Source organism: Eumetopias jubatus, unplaced genomic scaffold (assembly GCF_037043125.1).
Source record: "Eumetopias jubatus isolate StellerSeaLion01/CBP00866 unplaced genomic scaffold, mEumJub1_p1.0 scaffold_2, whole genome shotgun sequence".
In the NCBI taxonomy this organism is placed as follows: domain Eukaryota; kingdom Metazoa; phylum Chordata; class Mammalia; order Carnivora; family Otariidae; genus Eumetopias; species Eumetopias jubatus.
The window spans coordinates 181,124,835-181,141,406 of record NW_028274808.1 but is presented as its reverse complement, the minus strand read 5'-3'; the positions used below and the strand labels follow the sequence as shown (position 1 = coordinate 181,141,406).

At 34.6% G+C, this 16,572-nt stretch overlaps 1 protein-coding gene across 2 annotated transcripts in view; it reads left to right on the top strand.

Moving 5' to 3' along the window:
* Window positions 1-16,572, top strand: part of TBC1D19 (TBC1 domain family member 19) — a 146,152-nt gene that overhangs the window by 71,063 nt on the left and 58,517 nt on the right. For both annotated transcript variants that reach the window (XM_028088082.2, XM_088020868.1), the window contains 2 exons: window positions 12,396-12,470; window positions 15,704-15,766. In XM_028088082.2, coding sequence (XP_027943883.1) covers window positions 12,396-12,470; window positions 15,704-15,766 — 138 coding nt within the window. The remainder of the gene's footprint in view (window positions 1-12,395; window positions 12,471-15,703; window positions 15,767-16,572) is intronic.

Sequence of the window (16,572 nt, the reverse complement as noted above, 5' to 3'; positions counted from 1 at the left end):
TAGTTGAATACTTTAAACTTACAGGTGCGAAAACCAGTAAATAAAATTTAAGAAATGGAGTCTGCCAGTGGAGGTCAGTGAAGACATCTGGTAGAACTGTGTTGTTAGAATAGGGAGAAATAAAGAAGGACCACCCAGTATATGTAAATGAACCCTTTCTCCCTACAGTTACTTTTGAAACATGCACTATTTTTATGGTTCTAAAAATTGACATACTATATGGGAATATTATTTTTCTAAGTATAGGAACATTTTATTTTAGGAAATATAATGAATATGAAGAGAAATCAACAGACAGGTAATAGATTCAATAAGGAAAAATGATATAAGACATTGATTCCTTTTGAAAAAAAATTTTACTTTTTTTGCTTTAAGCCCATTGATCATATAATCAATCCACTTAAAGATTTTAATAAATAGCAAACTGATACTTCCCTAGCCTAGTCCTTGAAAGCATGGATTTTGGAATCATATGGACCTGGTTTTAACTCCTAGCTTACTCAACTTATTTGAAATGAGCCATTGAGCAATTTAAATTTCTTGAAACCTCAATTTACCCATTCTTAAATATAGGTAATAATATTTATATCATAGAGTGGTTGTGATTAAAGGAAATGATGTATGTTAGTCTTCTACCACAGGGCCTGACACGAATGGTCACCATTAACGGAAGTAATAAAGTAATACTTACATGTAGCATTTATTATGTAACAACTTAATTATAATTTATAATAATGCAGTTTTAAGAAAATTAAATATTATAATAAAAACTACACCTCTAACCTTTGCAAATTAAATACTTGTGTGCTTGTGTGTATATGTATGTTTTAAATCTCCATGATCAGCACTGTCAAAAATCACTTCCTTTTTGAAAGAATAAACATTGTGATTTATTTCAGAGAAGTTTTAGACCAACTGATATTACTGATTTTTTTTTTTAAAGATTTTATTTATTTACTTGACAGAGAGACAGTGAGAGAGGGAACACAAGCAGGGGGAGTGGGAGAGGGAGAAGCAGACTTCCGGCTGAGCAGGGAGCCCAACGCGGGGCTCGATCCCAGGACCCCGGGATCATGACCCGAGCTGAAGGCAGATGCTTAAGGATTGAGCCACCCAGGCGCCCCAGATATTGCTGATCTTTTGTGGTGACACTAGAAGTAACAGCTTACGGTATAGATGTTGAGTGTATATTGGGCATTTTTTGTGAGTGTATCAGCTCTTGGAGAAGAGATGGTAACTCTTGTTCTGATCTAACCATGTAGATGACCTACCAAGTTCACTAATCAGGCGCTAGATTAACAAAATCTGTCTCTCCAGAGGAACTAACTGCTGCTATTTTAAGAACAAACTTAGAATTTTTCCAGAAGTATCACCCTAGAATCAAAGTAGTAATCCCAGATAGTGATTGTTTATTATAATATACAAAGGCAGTTTTTACACTTGAATTTTGGAGCTAATAGTCATCTTAACTTTTAAATGCAAAATGGCAAGTTTGTAAATAGAAATTAGTATTATCAGAAAAGCAGTTTTGATTTTATTGAATAAAACACCTTCCATCGCTTACACTTATTTTCAGCTGTAAAAGTATGACCTCAACAAACTGGAACAAACAGTTCCAAAATACTTGTTATAGGTACTACATTGGGGGGGTGGGGGAAGAATGGGGGAGTGGTTGCTTCTTATCAAGAATACTTTATCAGGACTTTTTGTTCAGTTACTTTTCAATCACTTAAAATAAGCTACACATAGCATCATAATTAAGGAGTTAGAGAGATAAGTGGAATATTTCACATTTCACACCCATAAGGATATTTTTAAAAATCTTATCTCAACAGAAAGCTGGATATAATGCTTTAAGTTCCTAGTAATTTATTTCACTAGAACATTACTAACTTTGATTTTTTCTCTTATTAAGAAAATATGTGATAAGTTTAAAAGGATTGCTTTTTATATATTTTCTTTTATGCAAATCTCTAGGTGTATATAAAAATATACATAATTAGTAAACATTATTCAGATTTTAAACGTTTTTGCCTAATTTCAGTTTACTAATTAAAGAATACAAAAAATTTCTCTATACTTTGCTCTAGGCACTTCCTTACTGATAAAATAAGCCAGGACGAGTATTAATATTTAACGTTTCCTTTAGTGAGTTCATAAGGTTCCCCACAACCTTACGCGGGTCCACAACAACTCCTGACCTTCCTAGGTTTTCCTGGTCAGCTCATTTAGTCTTCACAGTGCCTGTTTCTGACCTTCACTCTCCTCAGCACTTCTTTTCCGAGTCTTAGCGAAACACCACACCTTCTCCTACCCAGAGAAAACAGAAATCATCCTAAAACTCATTCAGATTCCTTCTACCAAACCTGTAAAAACTTAACTGCACCAGCACCTGTTCTTGCCTCCTCAACTTTTATAGCTAAACCTTCTGAAAGAAAAGTCTGTGGTGGCAGCATCTACTTCTTTAAAATCATTAATCACTCAGTCTACCATAGTCTGGGCATACACCCCACTACAGGACTATAACTGCCCTAGCTAAAGTCACCAAAGAACAGTGGACACATTTTAGTCTTTACATCTCCTGCGTTTTGATACTCTTGCCTACTCCGCCCTTGAAATATTGGTCTTTAGTTTGCCCTAGTTTCTTAGTTCTTCATTCTCTTGTTCTCCTTTGTGTGTGTGTGTGTCCATTTGAGTTCCTTTTTTAGACCTTAAGGGCTTGTATTTCTAAGAGTGCCATTTTGATCCTCTTTTCCTTCTGTACATGTTTCCTGGACTGTCTCATCCACAAGTCACTTATTCCCCAATGGCTTTGACTCTGGGTTCAACCAAGCTCTCTCTTAACCCTAAAACTTTTATTTCCAGTTGCCTACAGAACTCCAGTATGTGGGGGTCCCTGGGTGGCTCAGTCAGTTAAGCGTCTGCCTTCAGCTCAGGTCCTGATCTCAGGGTCCTGGGGTGGAGCCCCGCATTAGGCTCCCCACTCAGTGGGGAGTCTGCTTGCCCCTCTTCCTCTGCCCTTCCCCCTGGCTCATGCTCTGTCTCTTTCAAATAAATAAGGAAAATCTTAAAAAAAAAGAACCCCAATATGTGTTCTGAAAGTATGCCAGACTCATGATGTCTAAAAGAAAAGGCATAATCTTTACCTAGATGTGTTTGTGGTCCTCACATTGAGGACCACCAGAGATACGCTATTGTCTCTCTGCACCACGCAGTCCTCTTCCTGAAAACAACCTTCTCAGATTTTGTCTGCTTGGAGACTCCTACTCGTCTTTCAAACACAGCTTATTCCATCACCTTTTCTGAGAAGCTTTTCTAACATTCTCTCCCCTATCTTGTCTTCTCCCAGCTCCATCACCGTTACGTTACAGTTAGATACTTCCTTCTCTTTGTCTCCCGTCATAACCAGGGCAGGAGCAAAGGCCTAAAGACAGAGAAAAATGTACCATACTTCTTACTTTTTTGGCTGCCACTTTTTCTAGGTTGAGTGCCTGAGGACAGAGATTTTTTCCCTCTTCACCATCTGTGAATGTCAGTATCTTGCAGAGTGTCTAGATGTTTAATGAACTGTAAAATGTTAGGAATGTTCTTTGAGGTCTTTCATTTCCTGAGAGTACATTTCCTTTTTTTCTTTAGTTACAGTAGTGTAAGTCTGCATAAAATACCAAACAAATATATATACTAAACTTTAAATATTCTCTGATACTAAAAATTTGGGCTACTTTGTTTTTCAGAGATTGCTTTTTATAATTATAATTTATTACTCTTAAATATCTATATTACTGGAGCTTATACAAAATATTCTTTAAGAATATCCTGTTATATTATTGGTAATCATTACATTTTATAAATACTGATGTATTTTATAGAATAAAATTAAGCTATTAATATAAAAATCATCCCTTATCACTATAACATTGTTATAATTTCAACTCTCCTATACATGTTTTTCTTTCATTTTATATGGATAAATTACACTAAAAGTTATTGAAACCAAACACCATAGACTGGAATTGGGAAGACTAGTTCAGTCACTAGCCAGTTCTATAATGTTAGCTAAGGCAGTTAACTTGACCAGATCTCATTTTCTAAATGTGTAAATAAGGCAAATAGACTAGATATTTCAAAGGTCCCTTCCAGGTCTCAAATTATCTCATATGTTTTTTTTTTCTAGAATTAAAAGATTTTTGTCAGTAGCACTGTTAGATGTCAAGAGTTATAGATGTTTAGTTATTCACAGCATTTTGAAGATGTATTTCTTTATGGAAACATACTGCCCTAAAATTAGAATTTTAATGACTTGCTTTTATTAAAATATTTATTAGCTTTCTAGCATTGGTCATGAAGGATGTTTATTAATTTACAATAAAAAGCATTACAAATGCAATTACAAATTACTATTTAGAATAGCAATTAAAATGAAATTCCCTGTGGGAGGCACCTGGGTGGCTCAGTCGTTAAGCATCTGCCTTCGGCTCAGGTCATGATCCTAGGGTCCTGGGATCGAAGCCCACATCGGGCTCCCTGCTCCGTGGGAAGCCTGCTTCTCCCTCTCCCACTTCCCCCTGCTTGTGTTCCCTCTCTCGCTATGTCTCTCTCTGTCAAATAAATAAAATCTTAAAAAAAAAAAAAAAGAAATTCCCTGTGGGAATTTCTGAATTATAGGCAATAATATAGATGTGAATACATGTTTGCAGTATATATTACCTAAAGAAGTATTTTCTTTGATTTAACTTCACTTTTTTATGTTAATATAAATGTAAACCCAAAATTTTAAAATAGCAAATTAAATAAATGATAAATTGAAATCACTCAGGGTGCCTGGGTGGCCCAGTCGGTTAAGCATTCAACTCTTGGTTTCAGCTCAGGTCAGGATCTCAGGGCTGTGAAATCAAGCGCTGTGTGGGGCTCTGCGCTCCACAGGGAGTCTGCTTGAGATTCTCTCTCTCTGCCCCTTCCCTACTCATGCATGTGCATGCGCTCTCTAAGATAAGTAAACAAGTCTTTAAAAAATATAAAAATAAAATCACTCAAATCACTCAAACTAAAATTATTAAGGCTTGATTTTTTTAGAGCAATTTTAGGTTCATAGCAAAACTGATAGGAAGGTGTAGAGATCTCTCATATACCTGCTGTGCCCCACACATGGATCATCTCCCCAGCTGTCAACATCCCCCACCAGAGTGGTACATTTGCTACAATTGATGAACTTTTATACTGACATACCATAATCACCCAAAATCCAATGTTCACCTTAGGGTTCATCTTGGTGTTGTACATTCTAAGTGTTTGGACAAATGTATAATGACAGGTATTTATCCTTATAGTATCATACAGAGGATTTTCACTGCGCTAAAAATCCTCTGTGCTCCACCTATTCATCGCTTCCCCTCCAACATGCTAGCAATTACTGATCTTTTTACTGTCTACATAATTATGCCTTTTCCAGAGTGTCACATAGTTGGAATCATATATTATGCAGCCTTTTCAGATTGGCTTCTTTCACATAGTAATATGCATTTAAAGTTCCTCCATGTCTTTTCATGACTTGATGGTTCATTTCTTTTTAGTGCTGAATAATATTCCATTGTCTGGATATACCACAGTTTATCCATTAACCTGCTGAAGGACATCTTGGTTACTTTCAACTTTTGGCAACTATGCATAAAGCTGCTATAAACATGAATGTGCAAGTTTTTATGTGGACATAAATTTTCAACTCCTTTGGGTAGATACCAAGGAGCAAGATTGCTGGATTGTATGGTAACAGAATGTTTAGTCTTGTAAGAAACCACTAAATTGTCTTCCAAAGGGACTGTACCATTCTGCACTGCAACCAGCAATGAACACGAGTTCCTTTTGCTCCACCTCCACCAGCATTTGGTATTGTCAGTGTTCTAGGTTTGGGCCATTTTAGTAGGTGTGTAGTGGTATTTTGTTGTTTTAATTTGCATTTCCCTGATGACATATGATGTGGAGCATCTTTTCATATGCTCATTTGACAGCTGTACATCTTCTTCGTTGAGGTGTCTGTAAAGGTCTGCTAAGCTCTTTAGCCCATTTTTTAATTGAGTTGTTTGTTTTCTTATTGTTGAATTTTAAGAGTTCTTTGTATATTTTGGATAACAGTTCTTTATCAGATGTATCTTTTACAAATATTTTCTCCTGGTCTGTGGCTTGTTTTCTCATTCTCTTAACATTGTCTTTTGCCGAGCACAAGTGTTTAATTTTAATGCAGCAAGCTTATCTGTTATTTCTTTTTATGAATCATGTCTTTGGTATTATATCTACAAAGGCATCACCACATCTAAGGTCATCTCAGTTTTCTTCTATGTTATCTCCTATGAGTTTTATCGTTTTGCACTTTACACTTCGGTCTGTAATCCATTTTGAGTTAATTTTTATGACAGGTGTGAAGTCTGTATCTAGATTAATTTTTTTGTATGTGGATGTCCACTTATTCCATCATTTTTTGTGAAGATTGTTTTTTGTTTTTTTTACTCCCTCATATCTCCTTTGCTCTTTTATCAAAGATCAGTTGACTTTATTTATGTGGGTCTATTTCTGGAATCTGTATTTTGTCCCATTGATTTATTGGTCTCTTCTTTTGCCATTACCACATTGCCTTGATTACTATAGTTTTATAGTAAGTCTTGAAGTTCAGTAATATCAGCCCTCCAATTTTGTTCTTCTTCAATATTGTATTAGTTATTCAGGGTCTTTTATCTCTTTATATAGACTTTATTTATTTATTTTTTAAAGACTTTATTTATTTGACAGAGAGAGAGACAGCCAGAGAGAGAACACAAGCAGGAAGAGCAGGAGAGGGAGAAGCAGGCTTCCCGCAGAGCAGGATCCCAGGACCACGGGATCATGACCTGAGCCGAAGGCAGATGCCCAATCATCTGAGCCACCCAGGCGCCCTTTATATAGACTAAAATCTCCTCCTTCTCCTTCAATATTGTGTTAGCTATTTTGGGTTTTACCTCTTGATATAGACTTTAGAATCAGTTTGTCGATATTCACAAAATAATTATCTGGGATTTTGATTGGGATTGCATTGAATCTATAAATCAAGTTAGGACGAATGCACATCTTGAATCTTGACAATATTGAACATGGAACATCTCTCCACTTATTCAGTTTTTCTTTGATTTCATTCATCAGAATTTTGTGGTTTTGCTCATATAGATCTTATACATATTTTGTTAGATTTATACATAAGTTGAAATTATTCTTTGGGGGGCTAATGTATATGATACTGTGTTTTTAATTTCAAATTCCCCTTGTTCATTTCTTGTATATACAAAAGTGATTGGCTTTTGTATATTAACGTTTTAACCTTGCAACCTTGCTATAATTGCTTATTAGTTCCAGGAGGTTTTTTTGTCAAATCTTTTGGATTTTCAACATAGACAGTCATATCATTTGCAAACAAAGAGTTTTATTTCTTCATTGTCAGCCCGTGTACCTTTTATTTCCTCTTCTTGTCTTACTGCACTAGCTAGAACTTCCATCATGATATTGAAAATGGTGGTGAGAAGCAACACACTTGCCTTGCACTTAATTTTAGGGGGAAGGCTTTGAGTTTCTCAGCATAAGGATTAACATTAGCTATAAGTTTTTTGTAGATATTCTTGTTGAGAAAGTTGAGGAAGTTCCCCTCTAATTCTAATTTATGAGAGTTTTTATTATAAATGGATGTTGGATTTTATCAAATGCTTTCCTTTATTTATTGATTTAATCATTTTTTTTTTCTTTTTAACCCATTGATGTGATAGATTATACTAATTGATTTTCGAACGTTGAACCAGCTTTAAAGACCTGTGGTAAATCCCATGTGGTCATGGTGTGCAATTCTTTTTATACGTTATTGGATTCAGTTTTGCTAAAATTTTGTTGAGGATTTTTTTTTTTTTTTGGTCTCCATGAGTGATATTGGTCTGTATTTTTCTTTTCTTGTGTTGTTTTTGTCTGTTTTTGGTATTAGGGTAATGTTGACCTTGTAGAATGAGTTAAGAAGTATTCCCCCGCTTCTGTTTTCTGACAGAGATTGTAGAGGATTGGTAGAATTTCTTTCTTAAACGTTTGGTAGTGAACCCCTCTGGGCTTAGTATTGTCTGTTTTGGAAGGTTATCCATTATTGAATCAATTACTTTAACAGTTATAGGCCTATTGAGGTTGTCTATTTCTTTTTGTGTGAATTTTGGCAAATTGTGTTGTTCATATAATTGGTCCATGTCACCTAGGTTATCAAATTTGTGGGTATACAGTTGTTTATAGTATTCCTTTATTATCCTTTTAATGTCCACAGGATCTGTAGTGACGTCTTCACTTTCATTTCTAATATTAGTGGTTTGTGTCATCTTTTTTCTTAGTTAGCCTGGCTAGAGGTTCATCAGTTTTATTGATCTTTTCAAAGAACCAGCTTTTTTTTAAAAAGATTTTATTTATTTTAGAGGGAGAGAGAGAGCATGTGCATGCACATATGTGAGTGGGGGAGGGGTAGAGGGGAAGGGAGGGAGAATCTCAAGCAGACTCCCCACTGAGTGCAGAGCCCAACATGGGGCTCGATCCCATGCCTGTGAGATCATGACCTGAGTTGAAACCAAGAGTTGGATTCTTAGCCACCTGAGCCACCCAGGTGCCCCAGAACCAGTTTGGTTTTGACGATTTTTCTCTACTGATTTTCTGTTTTCAATTTCGTTTATTTCTGCTCTAAATATTATGATTACTTTTTTCTGCTTGCTTTGGATTTAATTTGCTTTTCTTTTTCTAGTTTCCTAAGGTAGAAACTTAGATTATTGATTTTAGATTTTTCTTGTTTTCTAATATATTCATTCAATGCTTTTATAAATTTATCTTTAAGCACTACTTTCAGTGCATCCCACAAATTTTCATAAGTTGTTTTCATTTTCATTTAGTTCAAAATATTTTAAATTTATCTCGAGAGTTCTTGTTTGACCCGTGTGTATGTTGTTTAATGTTCAAGTATTCAGTCATTTTCCAGTTATCTTTCTGTTACTGGTTTCTAGCTTAATTCCGTTGTGATCTGAGAGCAGATGTTGTGTGATTTTCATTCTTTCAAGTTTGTTTAGGATGTTTTATGACCCAGAATTGGTCTGTCTTGGTGAATGGTCCATGTGAGCTTGAGAAGCATGTATATTCTGCTATTTTTGGGTGAAGTAATGAATAGATGTCCATTATATCCAGTTAATGGTGTTGTGTTCAACTTTATCCTTTACTGATTTTCTACCTGCTGAATCTGTCCATTTCTGATAGAGAAGTAATAAAGTTTTATTTCAATTGGAAATGTATGGTTCACTTAATAAATAATGTTGATAATTAACCATCTTCCTGAAAGAAAACAGACCTTTTGTTTATGACATATAAAAATAAGCTTCAGGTAGATTATAAATATTTAAATAAAAAGTAGCAATTTTAGAAAAAATAGAAAAATATTTGTATAAACATGTGATAGGATAGCCTTACCTAAGGCAAGCAAGAAAACCCAAAGCCATAAGGAATTTTTATTTTTTTATTTTTTTTTAAAGATTTTTTTTTTTTTTTTGACAGAGAGACAGAGAGAGAAGGAACACAAGCAGGTGGAGTGGGAGAGGGAGAAGCAGACTTTCTGCCGAGTAGAGAGCCCGACATGGGGCTCGATCCCAGGACACTAGGATCATGACCTGAGCTGAAGGCAAATGCTTAACGACTGAGCCACCCAGGCGCCCTGCCATAAGGAATTTCTTAAAAATTTGTCAATGTGTGCCCTAAACAAGAATTAAACAACACTTTTTTCTTTGAAGAAAAGGTATTTGTAATACAAACGACAAAGGGTTAATTCCTCACTATAAATAGCCCAAAAACTAATAAAATAAATAAAATCGAATAGAAAAATAGGTAAGTGTTATGAAAGGTAAATCATTGAAGTATAAATTCAAATGCCCCATAAGCATATGAGAGGATGTTCAATTTTATTGATCTTTGGGAAAGTGCAAATTAACACAACAGTAAGACCCCATTTTTCATCCGTGAGAAAATTAAAAGAGGTGAGGATATAGGTAAGTTTTTGCTCTCGTGTCTTGCTGGTGGGAATTTGAATTGATGATTTTTGGAAAATGATCAGGCAAACTGTAGTCCAGCTAATATATATATATAAAACCTTCAGCCTATGTTCCTTCCTTTGCCAGTGTATCCCATAGATACAAAAGCACACGTGTATAGGGATATTTATTACAGTGCTACTTGTAGTGACAAGCAACTTCAGTGTTTATAGGAGAATGATTAAATAAATGGTGATCTGTCTATGGCAGAGCTTTAAAAAATATTAAAGTATAGGTAGCTGTCAAGAAGAAAGATAGATGTATACCTATTAACATAGAGGGATGACCATGCTATATAGCTAAGTTAGAGAAGCTGAATAATGAGTATAGTGTGATTCCAGTTTATGTTTAAAAAATGAAAACTAAAACCCCTACATATAAGTGTATATTTATACAAGCATAGAGAAAGTTATGGAAGAATACAAATTACAAATAATGTTACAAATACAATACAAATAACATTAGTTTCTTTGGGAAGGCAGAATGGGAAAAGGAAGGATTATTACCTTTTTCTTTATCCAGCTTTAGATTCTTTTACTTCTTTAATAGTCACGTATCAGTTTGTGATTTTAAATTTATTTGATTTTTAAAAAGAGGTATAACTCTAAACTTACTAGCTTTTCCACTCTAAAGTTTGCTAGAAAACATTAAAGTATAATACTAGGCTCTTTGTCAGTTGTCAAGGATTGGTATTTGAATTAGGTACTGTTCCTGTCTTTAAGAATGTTCTTTTATGGGGCTCCTGGGTGGCTCAGTCGTTAAGCGTCTGCCTTCAGCTTTGGTCATGCTCCTAGGGTCCTGGGATCAAGCCCTGCATCAGGCTCCCTGCTCAGCAGGAAGCCTGCTTCTCCTTCTCCCACTCCCCCTGCTTGTGTTCCTGCTCTCACTCTCTCTCTCTCTGTCAAATAAATAAATAAAATCTTAAAAAAAAAAAGAATGTTCTTTTATTCTAGTGAGAGAAATGGATTCAATAGATACAATGGAAGTTAAATCAAAACATCATAAATAAGAACAAAGTAAGGCTTTTTTATTAAAATTAAAATGACTAAAAATAGCCAGTAAATCTCTAGATTATCTTTAGGCAAAAAGCACTTTGACCCAAACCAGAGAACTGTGCATTAAGCATCTTTCAAGATTAAGAAATCATATTTCAGGAAACATAGGGTCGGACACCATCCTGCCAAGGCAGCTGCTCACAACAGATATTCTTTGTCCCAAACGACCCTTTCCGTCACCTCTTACTTGTCTGAGGAAATGTCTTCAGAAAGAGTCATACAGGTTGGTGTGTACGAGTAGAGCCAAGCCGTGTTTGGATATGGGCAGAAACCAGGGCTAAAAGTGCCTGAAAGATGTTTGGAGGCATTGGGAGGAACACAGGGCCAGCTAAAGCAATGAGGGATGATATTTCCATCTGTCTTTAAGACAACTATTATCCACTTGATCCTTACCTTCATTCTATTTTTTGAATGCCCTGATCAGCTACTAACCTGATGCTTAACTGGATTATAGTCTCAAATCCCTCCTCCCTCTTTCCCTATTTTTCCTTTTTTCTCTCCTTTCCATCTCCCCTCTCTATCTTCTGTGTCTTACTCTCTGTTAAATTAAACATTAGCCTAATCTTTTCACTGTGTACCATTAATCAGATTTTATGGTGTTATGGGACCATATTCTAATATTAAAAAAAAACCTGACTTCTTCATATGCTATGTGATTGCTTTTTACTAGCTGGGATGATTTAGGATCTTTAACCTTTTTATTTTATAATAATCTAGATATTAGAAAAGCATATAGAGTAGTTTTTGCATAGGTTCTAGGGCCTGGTTTCCTGGGATCAAATCTTACTATCTTTGTGGACTTGGACAGCAAGTTGTTTTTTTCTCTGGATCTGTTTCTGAAATATAATTGGGAATAATAATCACTGAACTATTTTATTTTGTTGGTATGGGATTAAATGAGTTAACCCATGTATGGGTTAATAAACAGTTTCTGGCATCTAATAATTAATAAATATTATTGTATTTGCTATTAAAGTTAAATAATGGTTAATCAGTTTAGCAAACATTGATTGAATACCCACCAGGTGCCCAGATCTTATCCTAAATTGATGGGATTAGGTATATTTATTGAGTATCTACTATTGGCCAGGCATGGCAATATAGAAGTGAATAAAATGAAGTCCTCTTGGTGTTTATGATAGTATTAATGATTATTATTTATTAAAATTTGAGGCTGACTTTATAAATTTGATTGACCTTTAATTTTGTTTGCTTGTTTTACTTTTAAATCTAGGATATCTTATATTATGAGCAGCTTAAGACCAATGTGATACAACATGACCTTTTGGTGGACAGTCTAATCTATAAAGTAAGTGAAGGTGTACATAGTTTTTTCATTTCAGTAATATCATTAAACAATTATTGTGAGTCTTTAACATACAGGACCTGTGCTTTGTATGATCATACGTGTTAACCTTGAAAAATAATTGTAAGTGATCATTGTACTTGTAAAGGTAAGGTTCATTTTCAAAATTTGTAGTCTCCAGTCAATATTATCCTCCTTTCCTTTGAAGCTGTCTTCATGATTCTTTCCTGATACTCTCATTTTTGACTAAAAGAATGATAAACATTTCCACACAAACCAAATAAAAATTCAACTGAAAGAAAAATCAGACTATATTTTTCAGAGTCAAAATCAGACTAATATTTTTATCTTATTTATCTCATGATTCTTTAGGGCCTACTTGCTTATTCTCTTGTATTGAATTCATTTTTATTTTTAGTATTTTGTAGTTTTAGACATCTGGTCAAGCACGTCTCAAGGTTTATGATAGGGATACGTTGAGTTTTTGTCTCCAGGCATCTGATACTGAGTTGAGGGTTGAGATGTAGATGGTATAAGCATGATACAGGATATGCCTGATTCTGGATTAATAATTGGGCTATTTAAAAGACTTGGATTTTTAATTTAGGACTTGTAAGATAGAGAAGAAGGACATGTTATTTCAGGCCTCACAAATGGGAGAGAGAAAATTACACATTGAGGACCTGAAGATTTTTATGGGTGGAAAGTGACCAAGGTTAATAACAACACCTGGTGTTTAATGACTGTCTACCATGTGCCATACAGTGTTTCAAACTCTTCACATAGATTGTCCTTAATCCTGAAAACTACCTTAAGAGTATCAGATACCAGCATTTAGGTATCATTTATAGATAAATGTACCTTTTTTTTTTCCCCTGGGAAAAAGCCTTACATTCAGTAAAATCATACATTAAAGATAATAGAGTTTATGGGAAAAATAGTGTTGGGGTAGCTTTTGCAACTTTGTAACCGGAGCACGAACAAAAACAATTATTGATAGTTTGGAAGATGAATTGGACAGCTCCAGCAGGCTACTCCTGCAGGAGCTATTAAAAATGTACAAATATAATGAAGTAGAAGTGCTAACAGAATGCAGGTGGAAGTGGTACACTGAGCCCCTGGGGCTGCTGTTAAGGTGGGCACAAGAGGAAGCACCTAGGGGAGATGTGTGGGCCAGGGGTGCGCCTGTCTGGAGAGGGAGCCCCTCAAACGGTCATTTGTTTTTAATTTTCTTGAAATGCAATTATAAGGGCTCATGCCTGTGCAGCAGCTGAGCTGAGGGCATTTTTCCTTTCTTGTTGGAGGTTGTAATTCTACTCTTGCAATTTTGGCACCCCCAGTAAAAGAAAAGTTGCATGTGAACCAACACAATTTCCATGTTATAACAGATATCGTTCCCTTACCCCCCCAGCCACATATTGACATGTGTTATAGCAAAATAGGAAGTACTGTTGTTTTACCATTTTACAGATGAGGGAACTGAAGTAAAGAAAGATTAGAGAAATTAGTTAAATTCACATATTAAGTAGCAAAGTCAAGATTTGAATGTAGATAACTTCACAACCATACTTTTTAAATCACTATTCACTACAGGAAGCAAAGTCTTGACTTTCTCAGAAGTTTTACATAGGTTTGGCTCACAGGTACTATTTATTGTTAACTGAGGTCAAACAGTCGTGCTCAGGGGATTATTTTAGCACTAGCGTTAAGAGATCTTTTGAGCTTTCAGACCTTTCAACCATTTTTCTATTCAAATGAAGAAGACTCACAAGGGAAGAAGTTCAGAAAGTCAGGGAGGGCTAGCATGAGAATTCTCTTTGCTGCCAAGATGAATTTCAGTTTGAATCAGTAAAGGAAGAGGTAAACAGTCTGTATCTGAAAAATTAAATGTAAGTTTTAGTAGAATCAATCCTGACAGTCCACAGCTTGAGTATTTTTAGGAAGATATCTGTCTCTGGTTGTTCCTGATTTGTGTGTGTTGAGCTTCGCTGATCTTTTTGGAGCAACTCCAAATGTTATTAAAGTCAGCTTTGGAGAGAATGGGCATTTAAAAAATTTTTTGAAGTTTCATTACAACTCCCTATGGCAAAGACTAATTTTTAATTTAACTGAAAATAAAGTAAAATTATGTTAGTAGTTGAAGGAATGGTTGGAACAAGGCAATACTAAATTAGAACATCACCATCACCCTCCCTAAGCCAAATTGTTCAATGTTTTCTCTGGACTGTACTTTTTTTTCCCACAAAGTTGCCTTGTATCCACACTTTCTACAGTTTTGCACCACTTACTGTGACCTGACAGTTTATGCCAGTGTTTCTCAACCTTTTCTTCATTATTAGCTCCCTGAAGAGAAAAATTAATTTTTCTCTAATATGAAAAATTAAATACCAAAGAGTAAGATTTGGGGGTCTATAAACCATTGTAATATGTGAAATTTTTTGGCCTTGGAGAACTAATTCTCACCCCCTTAGAGGTAATATCATCGCTATTGAGAATGCATGACCTCTCCTTCTACCCATATTGTCTTCTGACTTGGAAGACTGACCCCTTTCTTTTCTCTTAATTTGTGTCTTTAAGCTTTTCTAGACTTAGCACATATTCACTACCTCCAGAATCATCCATAATTCATTTCATCCTCCCTTGATTGCTGCTATACTCAACGGCCTGGTTGAAATTCATAGGTTGAGCAATATTATCTTGAATTTCTTTAATATTTCTTTATAATTGTTCCCATATTTCTGTGGTGAGATTATAGACTTCTTGAAGATAAACAGTTGTTTGTGGGGTAATATGCAATGACCTGCAAATGAATAATCACAATGGTATGGAAGATGTTTGGTATTTCAAGAGAATGGCAAGAATGTGAACTTGAACAGTAGAGGATGATTTTGGAACAGTAATTTGGGGCCAGCTTGCTATGGTTTCTTCTGGATGTTATGATTGCATCTGCTTTTCCAACTTTAAAACACTTAAATATTAGATTAAAAGAAGATAAAAATTAAAATAAATAATAAGGAATTACTAACGGAACCTAAAAAGTTGTGGGCAATTTGAGGTCCAGTAATGTATATATATTAGTCAAGTAAATTTATACAGTGATGAAATCTAATTGAGACATTTCTAATCATACATAAGTAAAATCATTACAGTGTTATTTCTAAATAATGCATTTATGTCATAGCACTATAGACATATTCCTTTAGGTTCTTTTCAGTACTCTCTACCTTTAATTATAGGATGTGAAGTTGACAGCAAGCAATGATGATTATTATTTTGTATTTGAAGATTATTTATATCAGGTAAGTTGAAAAATCAAAACATATAATGTTCTTGTTTTAAGTGCTCTAATTCATCATACTTTAGGAGATATCTCTGTTTTTAACTGAATCCTCCTGAAATCTAAATCATGTTTGTTCTTTATCAAATATTCTCAGTTTAGAATAAGGTTAACTTTTGTTCTTACGTGGAATTGGGTGGGAGAATAAGAGTTCTCAAATGAGTGTTTAGACTGTTTCTTTTGGTCATATTTGCGATGACTAGGAGAGGTATAGGCACAGATTCTTAACTTGGGTGTTAAATACATACTTAAGCCATCCCAAGATGTTTAGAAAAAGCATTTTACATGACACTTTTCTATTAAAAGTATTGAATAAATAATTAAATGTTTTTAAATCAGTTTCAGGGGTCTTGTTTATTCTTTGATCATCTCATATGCTGATGTTGTAGATGTTTGGGTCCTTACCTAAGTCTTTTTCATATCTACTAAAATTAAAACATTGTATCATAAATAGAAAATGTGTAATTTATATAGAATTGCCTAGATGATATTCTTTTTTAAAAGATCACAAATATATGTTAATAATTTTATTTTGAGTGTCAGTATAAATGTCACGGTGAAAATATCTAGTTTCCACGTACTAATTTCAGCTTGGGTAAATATAAATCAGTTCTAGTTGTTTGGATTAACAGATTTCTGTTGGTAATAGTGGTAGTAGTATGCGTCTGTTTAAGAAAAAGAGTTAAAAAGGAATCTCTCAAAGTTTATTTATTCAAAGCACTGAAATCCAAAGACTTTATTGATAAAATTAAATTTTGAAATAACCTT